Below are 17,109 nucleotides of genomic sequence, written 5' to 3' on the forward strand. Positions count from 1 at the left end.
CACACACACACACACACACACACACACACACACACACACACACACACACACACACACACACACACACACACACACACCTATTTACAACCTGTCTTTTAGAGAACCAACTCTCTGTTCGGCTGTCTCTTTATTTATGTCTTGTTTTGTCATTTAGTTGATGTTGTGGGACGATTTAAAGAGCCCAGAAGTGATGTATTTTGGTGACACCCTTATTGTGCTATTTTTCAAATAATGCATCTGTCGAAATGGTGTGCTCGAGCTCCACTACATCATAAAAAAGACAGTGTTATGTACCACTTTGCTCTTGCTCTATCCCTGCACTCAGCCTGTGAATCCAGCCAAAACTAACTTGCTGTGGCAACACGACATCAGATAACGATGATTAACAGGTCTAAGCATTTGCCTGTGCGACACACTTTTCTCTCTTTTTAAAATTAAACAAAAGGAATATAAAGTTGTGGTATCTTTATTGTTGCGGATACAAGCTTCATTTAGCATCTTTCTTAACAACACAAGTTTGTGTGCTTACGCATATAGGGCCTGATTTACTAACATCCCGAATAAATAGTACTAAATTGCGTGTGCATTCTAAAATATTGAACGTGCAATTTTAGTACCTGTTATGGGTGATTTACTAAGAATTAGTGCAGAGATGACAACAGGAGCAAACACAATGGAGGTGGGAGTATTTAAATGAGGGGTTTGCGTGTTTTAATGGTTTCCGCCATGGAGACTTGGGAGGGAAAGCAGCCACAGTGTAAAAACTTGGTTTGTTTCGTTCAGTGTGTCCCGAGTATGTGGAAATCATATGTACCTGCCCATCCTGCCTGAGATTACACTAAGTACTTGGGACAGAACACCTGGAAAAACTGCTTTAGAAAACCCCAGCAGAAACAGCTACAGTATGCTGGAATGACCCAGGCCCGAGGAAATGCCAGCAGATCGTGCTTCATCCAGCCAGAGGAAACAATCACCGTCCGCACCTTGCCCAGTCGCTCCGCGATCTCCTGTCCCTGGCCCTGTACACACCCTCTTGGATACCTGCAATGGGTTGTGTCGCTATATTACGACCAGCACGCTGTGAACAGTTGGTGATCGTTCCCTCTGGATGGATGAATTTTACGCGTGATCTGTGCACTACTGCAGCTGGGGGCTCTCTGCAGCACCAGGCAACTTTCTAAACTCTTCCATCTCACAAAGGAAAGAAATCAGGTCGAAACGAAATTTGCTTTATTGGCATGAATGTTAAAACAACAGTATAGCGCATCACTCCAACCAACAAATTAAAAACTGCTTCTTCCAACTAAGGAACATATCCAAACTAAGATTGCTGCTGTCAAAGATAGAATTAGAGATGATCATCCAATGCCTTCATATCCTCCCGTTTAGATTATTGTAATAGTCTTTTTACATGCATGAGTAATAAAGCACTCACTCGCCCCCAAGCTGTCCAGAACTCAGCTGCTAGACTCTTAACACATACAAGCAGAAGAGCACACATTACTCCAGTCCTATCATCCCTTCACTGGCAGCCAGTTCATTTTAAAATTCACTTTATAATCTTGGTCCTTACTTGTGTTACATGGTCAAACTCCCTCTTACATTTCCGACCTGTTACTGTGTTGTTTCTTTTAAGAAGCAGCTGAAGACTCTGTTATTCAAACAGGCGTTTGCTAAACATTAAGCTTGGTTTTAAAGTTGTCTGTCATATGTCAATGTGTTTCTGGTATTTAGCTAGAACTGTATTTTGTTGTTTTATTGTGAAGCACCTTGTGATTTTATCTGTGAAAAGTGCTATATAAATAAATTTTACTTACTTACTTACTTATTGCCAAAGCTAAAGGAAAATACAACTAAATTCTATTCATATAGTTCATCGAATAAATAAAATAAAATAATTGTATTTCTATATATTAGATATAGAATAATATTATCTAATATTGTTAATTTCTCTACATTTTCTTTCATTATGGCTGTGTCTCCTTCTGGCAACATTAACAGAAGCCATCTCTGCGCAACACTTGGCGGTTTGCACCTTCCTTTCAAACGTATTAAATACAGAGGCTGTTGCACTCACATGAAATTGCATTTAGGCTTGGTAGATCACAATGTGTGTAGGAAATAAATGCATTTGCATGTTACGCCCCAAATTGCATATTCATTAAGGCAAAAGTACTAAATGAACAACAGGTGCTATCTGACGTTTTGAAAGACGTCATTCTGTGTGCACACCGTTAGTAGATCAGCTTATATGCTAATTTGTTGGTGATATCAAGTTTGCACACTCACGCAAACCTTTATTAAATGAGGCCCATAGTGTACTAGCTTGCTAATGTTTCTTTAACCGTGAGAAATTGTCGAGTACTTGGGTTAACATAAATGCCTACAGCAGGATGTGCGTGTTTCACTGCATGTTCCCAAGCCATTCAAAGTCACTGTGACAGCTTTCAGGAGGGCAAAGCATAAGCAGCTGCGTTGTATTTTGAGAAATGTAATAGAAGTGAAATTGTTTTGTCATCACCACAGCTGGAAATACTTATTTGTGTTGTAGCTGGTTCACTGGCGATTGATTTGCCTCACAGTGAAAGCCACAAAAATAGTAGTTACTGAAAATGGGAAGATTTGAGAACCTGCTGCACATCAGGCGGCACAGCTGTTACTGTGACTTGCCATGTTGTCATAGCAACCACTTGGTTCCACCTGTATGTGCGTACAAAGGGGAGGGGGGTTGAGAACACTTAGACGCCGGATTGGGCAGCTTTGCCTCTTTCTTGCTGCATCGCTGGACAGTAGAACCCACATCCTCCTGTTCTGCTGTGATAAGAATCAATAATATGACCACTGATCAACTCTCTCTGTCTGCGTAACTGCGCATAGAATCAGCATCCTGGTTAAATTTTTCTAACCAGGCTCATAGTTCAATTAAACAGACACGCTGTACAGCAACAATTACCTGCACTGTCTTACAGAGAGAGGTAGATAACAAAAACTGTATTACAAGATACAGTAATGTGAGAGTAAGTGAGCTGCACGTGTTTGTTAAAGGACTCTGCTATGGTTGGTGAACGTAATCAGATGGCGCCAGTGTGTAAGGCAAACTGTCTGTCAGCATCATGCTGCGTCTGCTTTTTGCTTGCTGCTGCTTTATTTCTGTGTTTCTGCTGCCGGGATGTAACTAGCCTTCTCGTTTATGATCGACAAACTTTGTTTGACATCCGAGCATCCTGTGAGGCTTTGGGGCTGTCTAGAGATGGTTTGGGAGAACAGGTTGGAGGTCTCCCCCCATGGTTGTCCTACATCCTGGACTACCTGCGCTGTGTCCCGTGTGATCTTCTCCAGAAAAAGCGCCACAGGAGACGTGGAAAGCATGCCGGAGTGCTTGTTCGCCTCAAGGCTTACCTGAAGTCCTCGGATGTGCCTCATCCTCATCTCCTCTGCGGTGAGGGCTGCTGTCACCCCGCTGTCTGTGGCTGCCGGTGTTTGGAGGTCCCGCGCCTGCGATGGATTCGACCTGTCTTCCCCAGCCCGACTACTGTTGTGTCATTGCCTGTTGTGGGCTTCCTTCTTGACGACTTGGCTTCACAGCATCTCTTGATGGGTCAAGCATCTGCAGCCCTGGTGACAGCGACTGGTTCGGGTGCTGTTCGTCCGACGCTGTTCCACCTTTTTCCCGACCTGACACACGGTGCCCTGGGTGAGGAAACTTCGGCCGGACTGTCGACGTGGTGTGAATATGGCTAATCTGCGCACACTGCAGCGGGCCTCAAAACCAGACAGTTTGGATTTAACTCTTCGTATGGCCCTGATTAATGTCAGATCACTGGCCAACAAAACTTTTTTGCTGAATGACATTTTTACATCCCATAAATTGGACTTTATGCTGCGACCTGAGACTTGGCTTCATGTTGGTGAGTCTGCTTCCTTTTCTGAACTTCTCCCTCCAAACTGTAAATTTTTTAGCTCTCCTCGGACCACTGGCAAAGGTGGAGGACTTCCCACTGTGTTTAAATCCACCTTCCAGTGTCGGCTGTCTGCATCTGTCACCTATTCTAGCTTTGAGCTGCAGCTATTTCAATTAAACACCTCTTCTCCAACGCAGTATGCAGTTGTGTATCGTCCACCGAAATTCAACAAAGATTTTATGCAAGAGTTTGCTGATTTTATAGCAGGTATCTGGTTAAACTATGACCATTTTATAATTTGTGGTGACAATGTGGTGAATTTACACGTATGCTGTGAAAGCAAACCTGCGGTTAAAGACTTCTTAAATCTTCTTAACTTATTTAATCTCACTCAATCGGTGTCTGGCCCAACACATGAAAAGGGACACACATTAGATCTTGTGCTGTCTTATGACAGCTCCATATCTGAGGTGGTCCATCATCTGTGGCCCACAAATTGTCCCTCAGACAGTATTCCTTCTCATCTGATTAGAGAAGTCTTTGGTACCGTTGGACCATGTATTTTGTCATTGATAAATACCTGTCTTGTCTCTGGTTATGTCCGTCCGCCTTCAAACACGCTGTTGTACAGCCCCTGCTAAAAAAGGAAAATCTCGACCCCTCTGTTCTCTCTAACTTCAGGCCCATCTCTAAACTGTCTTTCTTATCTAAAGTCCTGGAGAAAGTAGTTTTTACCCAGCTGCAAACATTTTTAATTAATAATAATGATTTTAACTGTTGACTCAGGAGTCTTTGCCGTTCTAGTGCTCTTAGACCTCACTGCTGCCTTTGACACTGTTGACCACTCAATCCTCTTGTCACGGTTGGAAAATTGTGTGGGAATCAAAGGTACTGCACCAAGGTGGTTTCAGTCCTACCTAACAGATAGGAGCTTCTCTGTCCATTCCTCTGAGACAGCCCCATTTACCTGTGGTGTCCCGCAAGCTTCTGTCTTAGGCCCCATCTTATTTTCTTTGTATATTCTGCCCCAAGCCTCCATTTTTGAGAGGTATAAGGTCTCTTTCCACTGTTTTGCAGACGATATTCAAATTTATTTGCCCCTGAATGTAAAAACAAAGGGCTCACTGAAGCCCCTACTTGACGGTATGAAGGACATCAAAACGTGGATGAACGGAGACAAGACAGAGATCATAGTGTTTGGACCGCCTGAACTGCTTGATTCTCTCGGCCCTTTAACTTCAAACAACCGCTCAACTGTGAGGAGTCTTGGTGTTGTATTGGATAGTGCATTTAAATTTGAAAAACAGATATCCGTTACTGTTAGATCCTGCTTTTTCCAGTTGAGAACTATAGCCAAGGTAAAGGCCTATCTCCATCCTAAAGATTTGGAGAGGGTGTTTAATGCCTTTATAACTTCCCGCCTTGACTATTGCAACTCCTTATATGTGGGCTTAGACAAGTCATCTATTCAGCGCCCGCAGTTAGTCCAAAATGCTGCTGTTCCTGTTCCTGACAGGAAAGAAGAAGAGGGAGCATAACACAGGTGTGATGTGGTGGCTTCTGGCTTCCTGTTCATTACAGGATTGATTTTAAATTTTACTTTTAACTTTTAAATGCCTTAATGGATTGACTCCATTGTACTTAACGGAGCTTCTTCACGTTCATACTGCAGCTAGAGTGCTGAGATCTCCTCTTCCTGGATGTACCCAGAAGCAGACTTAAAACCAGAGGCGATCAAGCCTTTAGTGTAGCTGCCCCTAACCTGTGGAACAACCTGCCAGTCCATATCAGAACCGCCCCAACTCTCGAACGTTTTAAATCACTGTTAAAAACACATCTCTTTTCTTTGGCATTTCCTTTGAGTTAAGTCTGTTATTATTCCTGGCAATTTTAATATCACTATATATTGTATACTGTATATTATAATTTTTTATTGCTGTACTTTTACTGTGTAAGTAGTGTCTTGTTGTTGTATTTTAACCTGTGAAGCACCTTTGTCAATCTTGGTTGTTTTAAGTGTGCTATATAAATAAAATTGATATTGATAAGTTTGGTGAGATTCTTGTGATATTGTCAACAAATCCCATGAAAAGGCCAGAACCTAATAGAGCTTATTCCTCTGTGCAAGACCTCCTTTGCTGTGCAAAACATATTAAAAACACACCATAGAGCCACACAATGCACTGTGTGACATGTTGCCTCTTCACAATGAACACTGGCACATACAGCGTCCCGCTGCTGTAAATACTCACTAGCGAACCCGGTCTACTAATTTGTTTGCCTAATTACACTGTGCTGGGAATGGCAATTGGTGCCTGGGTTTTGTTCATAAAGGAACATTTTTTGAGTTAAGGAAGTGCTACATTTCTGTACCACACGAAAGTCATAGGGATAAAAAGTATTATTATGCTATATTATTATTATGTATTATTATAGATGCTATGAGTGGGCATCATATTGCAAAGGTGGATATTTTACAGTAGGAAATAAACTAATTGTGTTGTCAGTGATTTAGCAGATCATTTTCTGACTTGTCAGATATGTTAAGTAACAATATCTATTTATTATGTAAAAACATTATCCAGCTGCAAGATGGACTTGGTTTTAGTCTTTTCATGGGATTTATTATAATATATATTATTAATAATATATATATTAATAATAAAACAAGAATAATCAGCCTTAGTCTTTTGCAGGGTAAACAAAAACAAAATGCTTCTTTGGCTCAGAGTCAGTCAAGTTTTTAGCAGGTTAGTGACTGTATGTACCAAACCATACAAGTAAATCTGTTCATTACCTCTTTAAATCAGCCACACATGTCACCTCACTGGCCTACCGTGACATGCGTGCATGCTCATGTTTCAGAATGCATGAGGCACAATGAACATGTAAATGCTAATTTCACAGCTCACATACTGTTGACGCTTTTCAAGCACCGACTTGCAGTCAAGCCAGACCGAGTCAGACGTTTTCACTCTCCTTCCAATTTCCGCAACATTATTACAGAGGTTTTCATGGCTTTCATTGACATTTTGTACACAAAGCGAGTCAGACTGGGGGGACAGTGTAGAAATGAGGAAACACACAAGCCCGCCATAGTCACGTAACACATCTTCGCACCTACAGAAGAGAGATGATTCACTTTCCAGCTTCTTGTTGATTTGTGTGTGAAGAACGGTAAAAGCATTCTATATTTATAACTAATGGGCACCATCATTAGGAAGCTCAATTTCTAGGAGTAAGGTTACACAATATTGCCTTTGTATCTCGTTTTTTCTCCATCCCCCCTGTGTTGACCTGGTTAAGTAAAGTACCCAACAGCAATCAATAACACAGTAACTGACTGCTATCAAGCCAGAATGTTTTTCCCCCTTTACACCTCTGCTTTTTTTTGTCATTTCTCCTTGGTTTCAGTACTTTCTTTCTCTGATCTCCAGTGCCTATACAAAAATATATGGTCAAAAACATCTATTACCCAGATCTGTGCTGGGTTGCAGAAGTGGAAACACAACTGCTATTAAAAGTTGCAGTTCACACTTATCCGAAAACTTCCACCAAATACTGACAAGAAAATCATTGAAAGAACCACTTCCACTAGAAGCCTCTATAAAGTTGAGACAAAATCATATAAAAAATAACTATATAAAAGGTGTGAAAATTCAATGCAGGGGAATAAAAGTGCTGTATTCTATGAAGGCAAAATCACAAGGAAATTCCATCTACCTTCTTTTGCACACCACAGCAAAACAGCAATAAAGCTATGAGTTTAAAGCTATAAAGAAATGCAGACTTTTAAAGCAGCCTTTTATTCCCAGGCCAAGAGGAGTCTGGTTGTGGACTGATAACACTAGAGGAAGAAGCACACTCTTACATATGCACAAGCAAGTATACACACACACACACACACACACACACACACACACAGAGCACCAGGTGCACGGGTGGGTGTTGTTCACATTCAACTTCATACACCATAGTGGAGTTTCCCCTTCTAAAACCTCAGGGTGTTCAAAATGTCTTCACACAGCCCTCCACAGGCCTCCTCGCTTTCCCCAAATGTTTTCTTATCCTTAAAAACTTGCTCTCCAGAGCCCAGCAAACTGGCAGATGAGATATAATTCTCTCACACAGTTCTGTAGTCCTGTTTGAAGAACAGCCACACAAACTCTGACAATACTTGGAAAAACACTAGGGCATTAGAAAAAAAAACCCTAGGTCAGATTAGTTTTTTAGAACTCAAATATCAACGGTTTTGCACTTGACAGTAAATAAATGGCAGAAAATCAGAAACAGGCCACACAAACCTGACGAAACAGGGGCAGATCTTACGCCTATGCGTGCAAATTTATGTGCACACGCCTCAGTGCCACTGGGCCCGTGTGCCAACAAATCTGCCAGTGTCTGCTTTTATCAGTCGACTCTATGTGCATTGTTGAATTCTTACCGATTTGTGTGTGAGTGGATGTGAGAGCACTCACTGACACAAGGGTAGTCTGCAGGAAAACTGAGAGAATGATTGAGAGTGCTGTAGTTGACAAAGGCAGAAAGTGGCTCTTACAGGAAGGACTTCAAGCAGGTTTCAGGCGTTAACAAGAAGTCGGGATTTAAATATTGAGAAGGTATGATTCCCTAACAATGGAAGCAAGCTGGCACCAAAGAGAGATGTCCCTACAGGTAAAGCTCTGTTCCATTTGATTTCTTTCAGGAATAACAAGGAGCCCTGTATTCTGTGAGCACCGAGCATGAGTAGTATTTAAGGGCCTAATTAAAGGAGTGATATATTAACACCCAAGGCTGTTGAATGGTTAGCTGGTGGCATAATAAACACATGTACTTACATGAAGCCAGTGAAAAACAACCGAAAAATCTCTCACTCAAACATGTGACAGCTGTGTGTGTGTTTGTGAAACTGGTGGAGGCATTGGGGGGGGGGGGGGGGGGGGGGTGCTCTACGCATGTTGGCTTCGTGCTCCGATGAATATCTTCTTGTGCCATGTAGCTTCAGAAAAAAACCCAAATGATGTGAAAATAATTTTTCAAACTAAAAAAAAAAGTGTTGCCCTGTGTGATTTGGTCTCTGTGTATGTGTGTTTGCTGGCATGGAGGGAGGAAGGGGGTTGGTGGCTCTATGTGTGTACCCATGTAAATGTGTATGGATTTAAATTTTCAGGGTAAGTGATGGTGGTTGATGGTATCCACCATCAACACATGACCATGATGAGAGATGTACACTGAAAATAAAGTTGAAAAAAAAAAACTAGTCTGAACTAGTCTTTAGTGATGCTCTTGGCTTTAGAGCCTCTGGTTTTTGGGTTGCATGGATGCCGGTATGCTTTCATGCAAGTCTAGTTATGATTATTGATGCTGCCTAAATCCATTTTAATCTTGGAATAGTAAATTGAGTGAGAGGTCTTCTCAAAAAGTGAGAGGATGTCTTTTATTGAGAAAAATTCACAAACTCCGCTTGAAAAGAAAATAATTTTTAGCTCTGAAAAATCCATCAGTTACTCCTTTGCAATGCAAATCACCTGGGATCAGAAAACACTGAAAATATAGAACCGAAAACAAGATTAGTCTTTCTACTGCGTCATGAGCTACTGTATTTCAGAACAGAGAGAATCAACAAACACACACGATTTAGAACAACACAGCCTGGTGAGTCTCCATTATCTCGGGGGTAAAATGGGCATTTTCTACTATCAGTGTTGCTACTGAGGGTACAAAGACATTATTTCACTAAGACCTAAACAGTGCCTGTAACAAACTCAATCAATAATTAGAAAGGCATGGCTTGTGGCCCAGCAGTAAAGTGATAATCAATTCTGTGACTGCGTTTTTTTTTCTTTTTCTAGAGCTGTTCGTGAAAGGTGACGGCCATGTGTAGGTGTAATGAAACTGTCCTGTAAAAGCCAGGCGAACATGTCAAGGGTGCACAAGAACACACAAATACTGAACATACACATAGAAATTCTTGGTAGGGAGCATCTATAAATACTTTATGTACTAGTGCAAGCACACACAAACAAAAACAGCCTCCCTAGGCCGACGCTACAGGTAAGGAATTCTTACAGAGGCTTTCAGCTGTGGCTCGTCTGCCGCCCACAAGCGAGATAACAGTGACACAGCAATCACACCATGATGAATGAGCTGTGATAGGCACTGAAAATTGCTCCTTGGTGGCTTCCGAAGTTTGGTCCAGGGACTCTATATCTCCAAAGTGAAATCAAAGCTCTGTGCTTGGCCAATTCTTTCTTTCACACTCTTGTTGTGTTGTGAAAACATCGTCTCATTTGTACTCCCCCTTAACACCAACACACACATCCTGATCCCCCCCCCACCACCACGCCTTTCCCCTCCTGTGTGAAGTGAACCATTCCATCTGAATCCCAATCAGTCTCAATGAGACCAGCGAGCTGTTGCGTGGCGAAATATGGCAGTATGTCCTTGCCTCATTCACACGGTTCCGCAGCTGACAAGCCAGCCACTCAGAATAACACATCGGGCCAATTGCCTCTGCTTACAAGCTACTTTGTGCCTTATCATCTGATTCATCAGCGAGGAGGAGGAGCTGGACGAGTGACAGGTTTGTGTGTGCGACTGTGTATGTGTTTGTGCAGCTCTAACATGAATCCGTTTATCACCTTTGATGTTTTACAGCAGCACATCAACATACAGAAGCCATTTCAAATCTACTGTAAAGCTGGGTGTAAAGGGTGAGCTTATAAATGGCATTATTTTCCACAAGGTTAAGAAATTCCTAACACATCTGCTCTACTCATTAAAACAAGTAGGTGACTCATTGATGAGCAATTAATCATTGTTAAGAATTGGACCAGTCAAGAATATATTAAATATGCAAAGTCGCAGTGCCATTTCTGCCTCACTTATACATTAGTTTGATATGTGTTTCAGTGGCAGGACTTATGCTGAATTTCTATACAGTTTATATTAAGAAGGGGTTACAGTGAGCTTATGACTCACCACTGACCATGTTTACAAGCTAATAAATGATAATCAGTAGTTCTAGTGGATATATCTGTAGGGATTTGAAGGCTATATGGGTCATTATGCTTCAAACCAGATCATCAAACAGCTTCTGAAGACACCCCCTGCACACCTTTCCGGAGTTGAAATTTGGTTGCCTGCATACGATAAGTTTCTTGAAAGCGTCAATCTGACAGCGCGCCCACCTCATGCAGCGATTAGCTAGGTGAGATGAGACAACATGCACTATCTGAACTGCTCTCTCAAGCTCTCTTTGATTCTTTACACAACCACCACCATCTTTTCTTTGGTGTGAACAACTGAGCGCAACGCCATAAATGCCTCTGAGCAAAGACTGTGTGAAAGTGTTCACCGTGTTCTCGCCATACTGTATTTATGATTCAATGCGTCAAGACTACAAAAAAACCCTGAAAACTGCAAAAGGAACAGAACTCTTGCTGTCTCTCAGGGAGGCAGCCAGGAGGAGGCGATGACAGTAGGTTTATTTTTTTTTAAGGCTTTAGTGTAGCCCTTCAGAAAACAGCTATAAACATTTTTGCTTTAAGACGTGGTCGAACAAACTAGTTTTATTCAAGCATATTGAACCTCTTGAGCCCTTTCCATTTCCATAGGTGCCCTGCATGTTTACTGCAAACCAATTTGTCCTCCAATAAAGCCTAGAAATTGTGTTATTATGCTCACTCATTTGAATTTTGTTTGTCCACTTGTTAAATAATGACAGGCAGAGTGGGAGCAGCAATTTTGAGTGACAGTATTGTTTTTTTTTTAATCTTATCTAAATAATTTACTTGTTTAATATATGATTCAAATACCCAATTTACTTGTACTTCATAAGCTTTTAAGGATTCTTAGAGTACTGACCATTAACACAGCAGGTGATTACGGAAATTGATTAAAAACTGCACCCCTTGTAACATGTGAGAATAGTGAGGTACTGGGAACTCACAGGATCTATATTTACAACAGAGGCTGAGAATAGCTGACATGGTGAATTATTAGCGCCTGCTGGTGCACTGTTATGCATTCACTTCATCTCAAGGCAAAACAATCGCGCAGCATCAGTTCCTCTGATCCCAAGAGGACTGAGTTTGGATCTGAAAATACAAAATGGGCTTTTGATATGGTAATTGTCTGTCAACCACAGAGTCTCAGCCACATGTAGATCAGCCCGGGAGCTGAGCTAATAAAAACGAAACAGACTACTGTGGATGTGTATGCGCGCATACAGTACTACTTACTAATATTGTCGTGATGGTCAGAGTGGTGTTGAAGAGGGTATCTGTCACATTGATTGATGGAAGCTTTTTCTCCATGGACAGTCCATCTTCAGAGTGCCACAGGCCAATCTGCAAAGAGAACACACACACACACACACACACACACACACACACACACACACACAGATCAGTCACTATGTCCATCAGCTGGAAAAGGCCAATAGTAACAATCTGTGCTTAATTGCCCCCCTATTCTCTAAAGGAGAATGAGTATGACCTTCACAAAAGACAGCACAGAGAGAATGCAGTGGACAGATCACCTTGTTGTGAGACAAAGCGATAGCAAAAGTTTGCAAGGCTGCAGGAAGAAACAAAGACAACATATGTGTGGCTCCTTGAGGAGCGAACACAGGGCATGTGTTCAATCAGAGGCAACAGAACGCATTTATTAAACCAATTACTCGCAAATCCTGTGGCGCAGAGCCACATCCTCATTTTCATTATAGCTCGAGTGCGGATTCACACCTCCACCTCACACGGTGTCTTTCCTCCCATCCCCTCTCAATCTGTCTCTGACATGTCCTTCTGTTTCATTCATTTATTTGCTAGACCCAAGTTTGCCAATCCCCAACTCCATGATGACGGTCTCTGGAAACATGAGCATTTTCTAAATCTACTTTGCCTCTTGCTGCCTTCAGGTACACTTTCCTCTTACTCACCTCCATTTTACCATAATGGCATTGACAGGAAAAAATCGTTCAAGGTCTGCATATACAGACCTTGAACGATTTACATGGCTCTTCTAATGTTTGGGAGAATTCTGCAACCCTGGAGCTTATTAAAATCTGCCCAAGTATTGGATAAAGCGAAAAATGCAATGTTGACCAGTAAACATGTTTTTCTTCTTTTTCTTACTTTTGACATGACAACAGAGCTTTGACTTTCCCAGAGACTGCCAATTTACTCTCTACCTATGCTGTGGTGTGCTGTATGAAATCTTTATTATTCACATTTGCAATTGCAATACATCTTTGCTGGTGATTATATGGTAAGAGTTGTGCGACGCTGGTGACACAGAACTATCATGAAAACAATTTTCCTTTCCTTATCGTTGCGGCTTCACAAGCTTTTATTTCATTTAAGCGGCTGACACACCTTTGACATTGTTGGCACAGAAGATAACCTCAAGATCAAGATAACATTCAAAATACGTCTTTTTATTAGTTTGTGTAACTTTCATTGATGTGAATTATCTCCTGTATATATTTAATATATGGTATTTTAAATCATCCTGCCCAATGTGTTCCTACTCAGATTACAGTATGTCTTATTGTTATTAAAACTAGGAAAAAAAGGCATTTCATTAAATATTCATAAAAACAACCTGTGAGAAATAAAATGATCAAAACATTCTATTTTCAGTGATTTACATGCAAACTCTGTAATCTGCCTCATTATGAAAACATTACAGGACTGTGAAGCGATAATATCCCGTATCATAATAATCAACCTCCCTTCATTATGAATATTATATAGGAGGAGTAAGTGAGAAAATATGGAATCTAATTTGGCCTTGGTATGTTGTTGGTGTGATTCAATCTGTATCACTGGAATGATGACATGTTAGGAAATCTTATATATTTTAATATTAATATTAATAATTAATATTCTAATTGGTTGGGGTCAGATCGGAGAGGATGAACTGTTAGAGGATCGGTGATTAAAGTCGGATTTCAACAAAAAGCGACAGTAAACAAAGCTTTCCAAACTTGGTCATAGTGTGTTTCAAGTCTAAATTGCCAAAATCCTCATGAGATTTCAACCCATTCATGTTGATCAGTGCCTTGGAAGCCGTTTAACCACTCTCCCAACTCTGATGATGAATTCTGATGTGAGAGCTCCTGGAATCAAAGATTTCCTTTGAGAGTATATGATCAAAAGGATCTTTCCTTTTCATTTCCTCTGGTGTGCTTGTTGGGAGAAACAGCACCTTGCTCACACAAATAGACTAGCGCTCCGCAAACTGCCTGCACAACACGCCCCACACTCTGCTGCTGATGGCCTCAAGAAACAGAGAGGGAGAAAATGTGAACATACTGTAGAAGGGACCTGTAAAATATGGGGCCCAGCAATCAGCATACACAATCAGTTGTCAGAGCCTGTTGAGGTGGTGGGAGGTGGCAGTCTGGGGCTTGGCTGGGCTCAGCAGGTGTCACCAAAGGTCTGAGCATGGGGGTGACTGAGAGGGTAATGGGATGGGGTGGCACTGTGACTCCTGCCCGGGAACAGGAGGTGGAGACAGAGAGGAGAGGGAGCTGTGATCAGGAAGGAAGAAGAAGCATATGCTGGCCTTTTGGTGGCCCCGCCATCAACTGTCTTTGAGCTGGGAGCAAAATAGAGCTGTACTGTTTGTGAGTCGACTAACAGGAAATAAGATGTATACATCAGCTACTGTAGGCAGGAATGCACGCTCGGGAGCAAACGCACCGTGACATTCATCAAATAGACTGAAAACCAATTAATGCATAATTATTCTTTTTCCAGACTTTAAGCAATAAATTACACTTTTTACTATTGATTTTGGCAATAATAATGGGAGGCTACCTATTCTATAGCACAAATATGATGTAAAAATGACAACAGAGTGTCTAAAAGTTGGAGAGATTCAATACACAACTAATTAAATTGATGAAACATTAATCAGACTGCAACACAGTTGCCATTAATCTGACGGCAGGGAAAGAACATCAGTAATCTTACACGTCATTTCCCTTGGAGCACATTTTGTAATAATTCTGTAGGTTGTACATACTCTAAAGGGATGGGAACCCAAACCATCACATTAATCCTGGTGAAGCAACAGCACTGAACCATTGCATAAAACCTCATTATACACGCAGCACTACCCGATAATCTATTAGACTCATAAGGTTTTATCACAGAGAAAGGAAGCTGCATATTGCCATATACCAGACAGTGTTTGCGTACTACAATATAAATAGCTGTAACTAGATTTTTCTAATTTGTGGTGTCATTAATTTGGTATTTACACTGCAATTCCAATAAATGACTACTGTGCAACCAGAGAATCTAGGAAACAAATTCCAACAAAGTTCAGACTGTTGACAGAAACTGTGCACTATTTATTTTCCTGAGAACCAGGGAGGCAGGAGGAAGAATATGGTATAATAAGAGAGAGGGGAATAGGAGAGGAGCAAAAGAAAAAGACAGAGAGAAATTGAAAGATGCAGGGGAATGTCAATCACTTACTGAATAGGTGCGGTGAGGCTGGCGAATGGAAAGAAAATCAATGAGAAAGTATGAGCAGGAGACAGCTAGGGAGCCAGAACATAAGGTGGAAAGAACAAGAAAAAGAGACAGCAAATGAGAGACAGACAGAGAGTTTATGTGAGTGCAAAATAAAAAGAAGGAAAGAGAGAGCATAGAAAAAGAGAGAGAGAGAGACCGAGAAAGTGACAACAAGTGGAACGACGCACCCTGCGAGGGATTACCCAGGGTTCATTCTGCAACCTGGAATTACAGCACGAGGAAAAGATTAGGGGGGCTGCTCACTGAAGCATCAGGATTGGCTGATTTTCCTGTCACAAAAATGCCGTATCCAAAAGGGTGTGGCGAGACTGCGCTCTGACAGATGCATCCATCATATATGAGACAAGCAATAGCTACCATTATCAAGCATAATGTCATACAGCCCACTTACACCGGGGCTAAAGCATTCAGGTGTCACGGCGGTACAAATGAGTCGAGACTGTAATGTGTGTGTGTTTCTGGCTGCCTGTTTACCTGCGTGCATGCCTGTTTGTGGCTGTGTGTTTTGCAATAGCATCCTTGTGGGCCTCTGAGGATGGACTTTTTATTGCTCTTATAAAACATTATGCTATCTCAGCTTGATGAAAATATGCTGAAGTGGATGCAGTTTCTACCCATCGGCGGACATTACCACCGGTTGAATCAGCAGCTATCGAGTCCGGTTAAAACAATACAGAGCACAGTTATATTTAGAGCTCTGCTTCACAATAATCACATTGTTCAAATGATAAGCAAAGGCATTGTATTTGTGTGTGTTTGTGTGTAACTGTTATGGATGTTTTCTCTATGGAATAGTGAGTGGGTAAAATCTTTTTGCAGAAGATCTCTCTTGTATGACTCATCATCAACAGGAATGAGACTAATCAGGGCGGCGCCGTAGGCAAACTTCAGGGGCTAGACAGAAACAGGTGGTGGTGTAGGTGGTTGGCAATGCCATACAGTAAAGAGAGGATTGGGCAAAGAACCTAGTCGTGATTCTAGAGCTGATTGAAGAAAAGGAGCAGACTTGTGTTATTCCTGCAGTATTCTTGCTATTACTTCCAGCTGGTCAAGAAGTCTCTGATCCCTCGCAGTGGAGAAAAGCAAGCGTGGAAAAAGTTGACTCGGTTACACTTTTAAAATCTGTTGTTTCATAACAGTCTCAACTGCGTTTGTTACTTCTGAACACACTCAAGTGCATGCTGTTATTTTTGATCTGGTAATTCATTCAAAAGCTAGTCAGCACACTCATTATTTGGCATTATGGTGAATAAAGGCATTGCTTGTTCCATCGGCGTAATGAGACACAAGCTCTGGGTTGGAGAGAAGGTCTTTTGGCTGCCAGAGCAGATTTTCAAAGTAGCGCTGCATGTTCTCCAAGTGCCGCATCCCCTGTAGAGCGGATAGCACACAATGGACGCCCTCGCAGCCACAGTCCCTGCTCAGCCTGTGGACCCCGACACAACTGACTGTCCAAATGTCTTCATCTCTAGTGACCACGCTAGTGGAGACACACTGGGGATGCAGCAAGACTTTTAGGGGTGTGTTCCAATCCCATCTCGCTCACTAACTCCTACAAAACCTACTCCCTTAACTCCTCCATAAGTGTAGCATTTAAGTGAGTCATATGAATTACTAAAACATTAGGGGTCATGATTTTCTGACATGATGATGTA

At 41.6% G+C, this 17,109-nt stretch overlaps 1 protein-coding gene across 12 annotated transcripts in view; it reads right to left on the reverse strand.

Moving 5' to 3' along the window:
* The window catches only part of grik4 (glutamate receptor, ionotropic, kainate 4), a 353,258-nt gene that overhangs the window by 20,699 nt on the left and 315,450 nt on the right, over positions 1-17,109 (reverse strand). For all 12 annotated transcript variants that reach the window (XR_006828758.1, XM_046073785.1, XM_046073784.1 and 9 more), the window contains one exon: positions 12,146-12,253. Coding sequence is in view for 11 of the 12 variants with exons in the window: in XM_046073785.1 (XP_045929741.1) it covers positions 12,146-12,253 (108 nt within the window). In the remaining variant the exon portion in view is untranslated. The remainder of the gene's footprint in view (positions 1-12,145; positions 12,254-17,109) is intronic.

The sequence above is a fragment of the Micropterus dolomieu genome, linkage group LG17 (assembly GCF_021292245.1).
Source record: "Micropterus dolomieu isolate WLL.071019.BEF.003 ecotype Adirondacks linkage group LG17, ASM2129224v1, whole genome shotgun sequence".
In the NCBI taxonomy this organism is placed as follows: Eukaryota; Metazoa; Chordata; class Actinopteri; order Centrarchiformes; family Centrarchidae; genus Micropterus; species Micropterus dolomieu.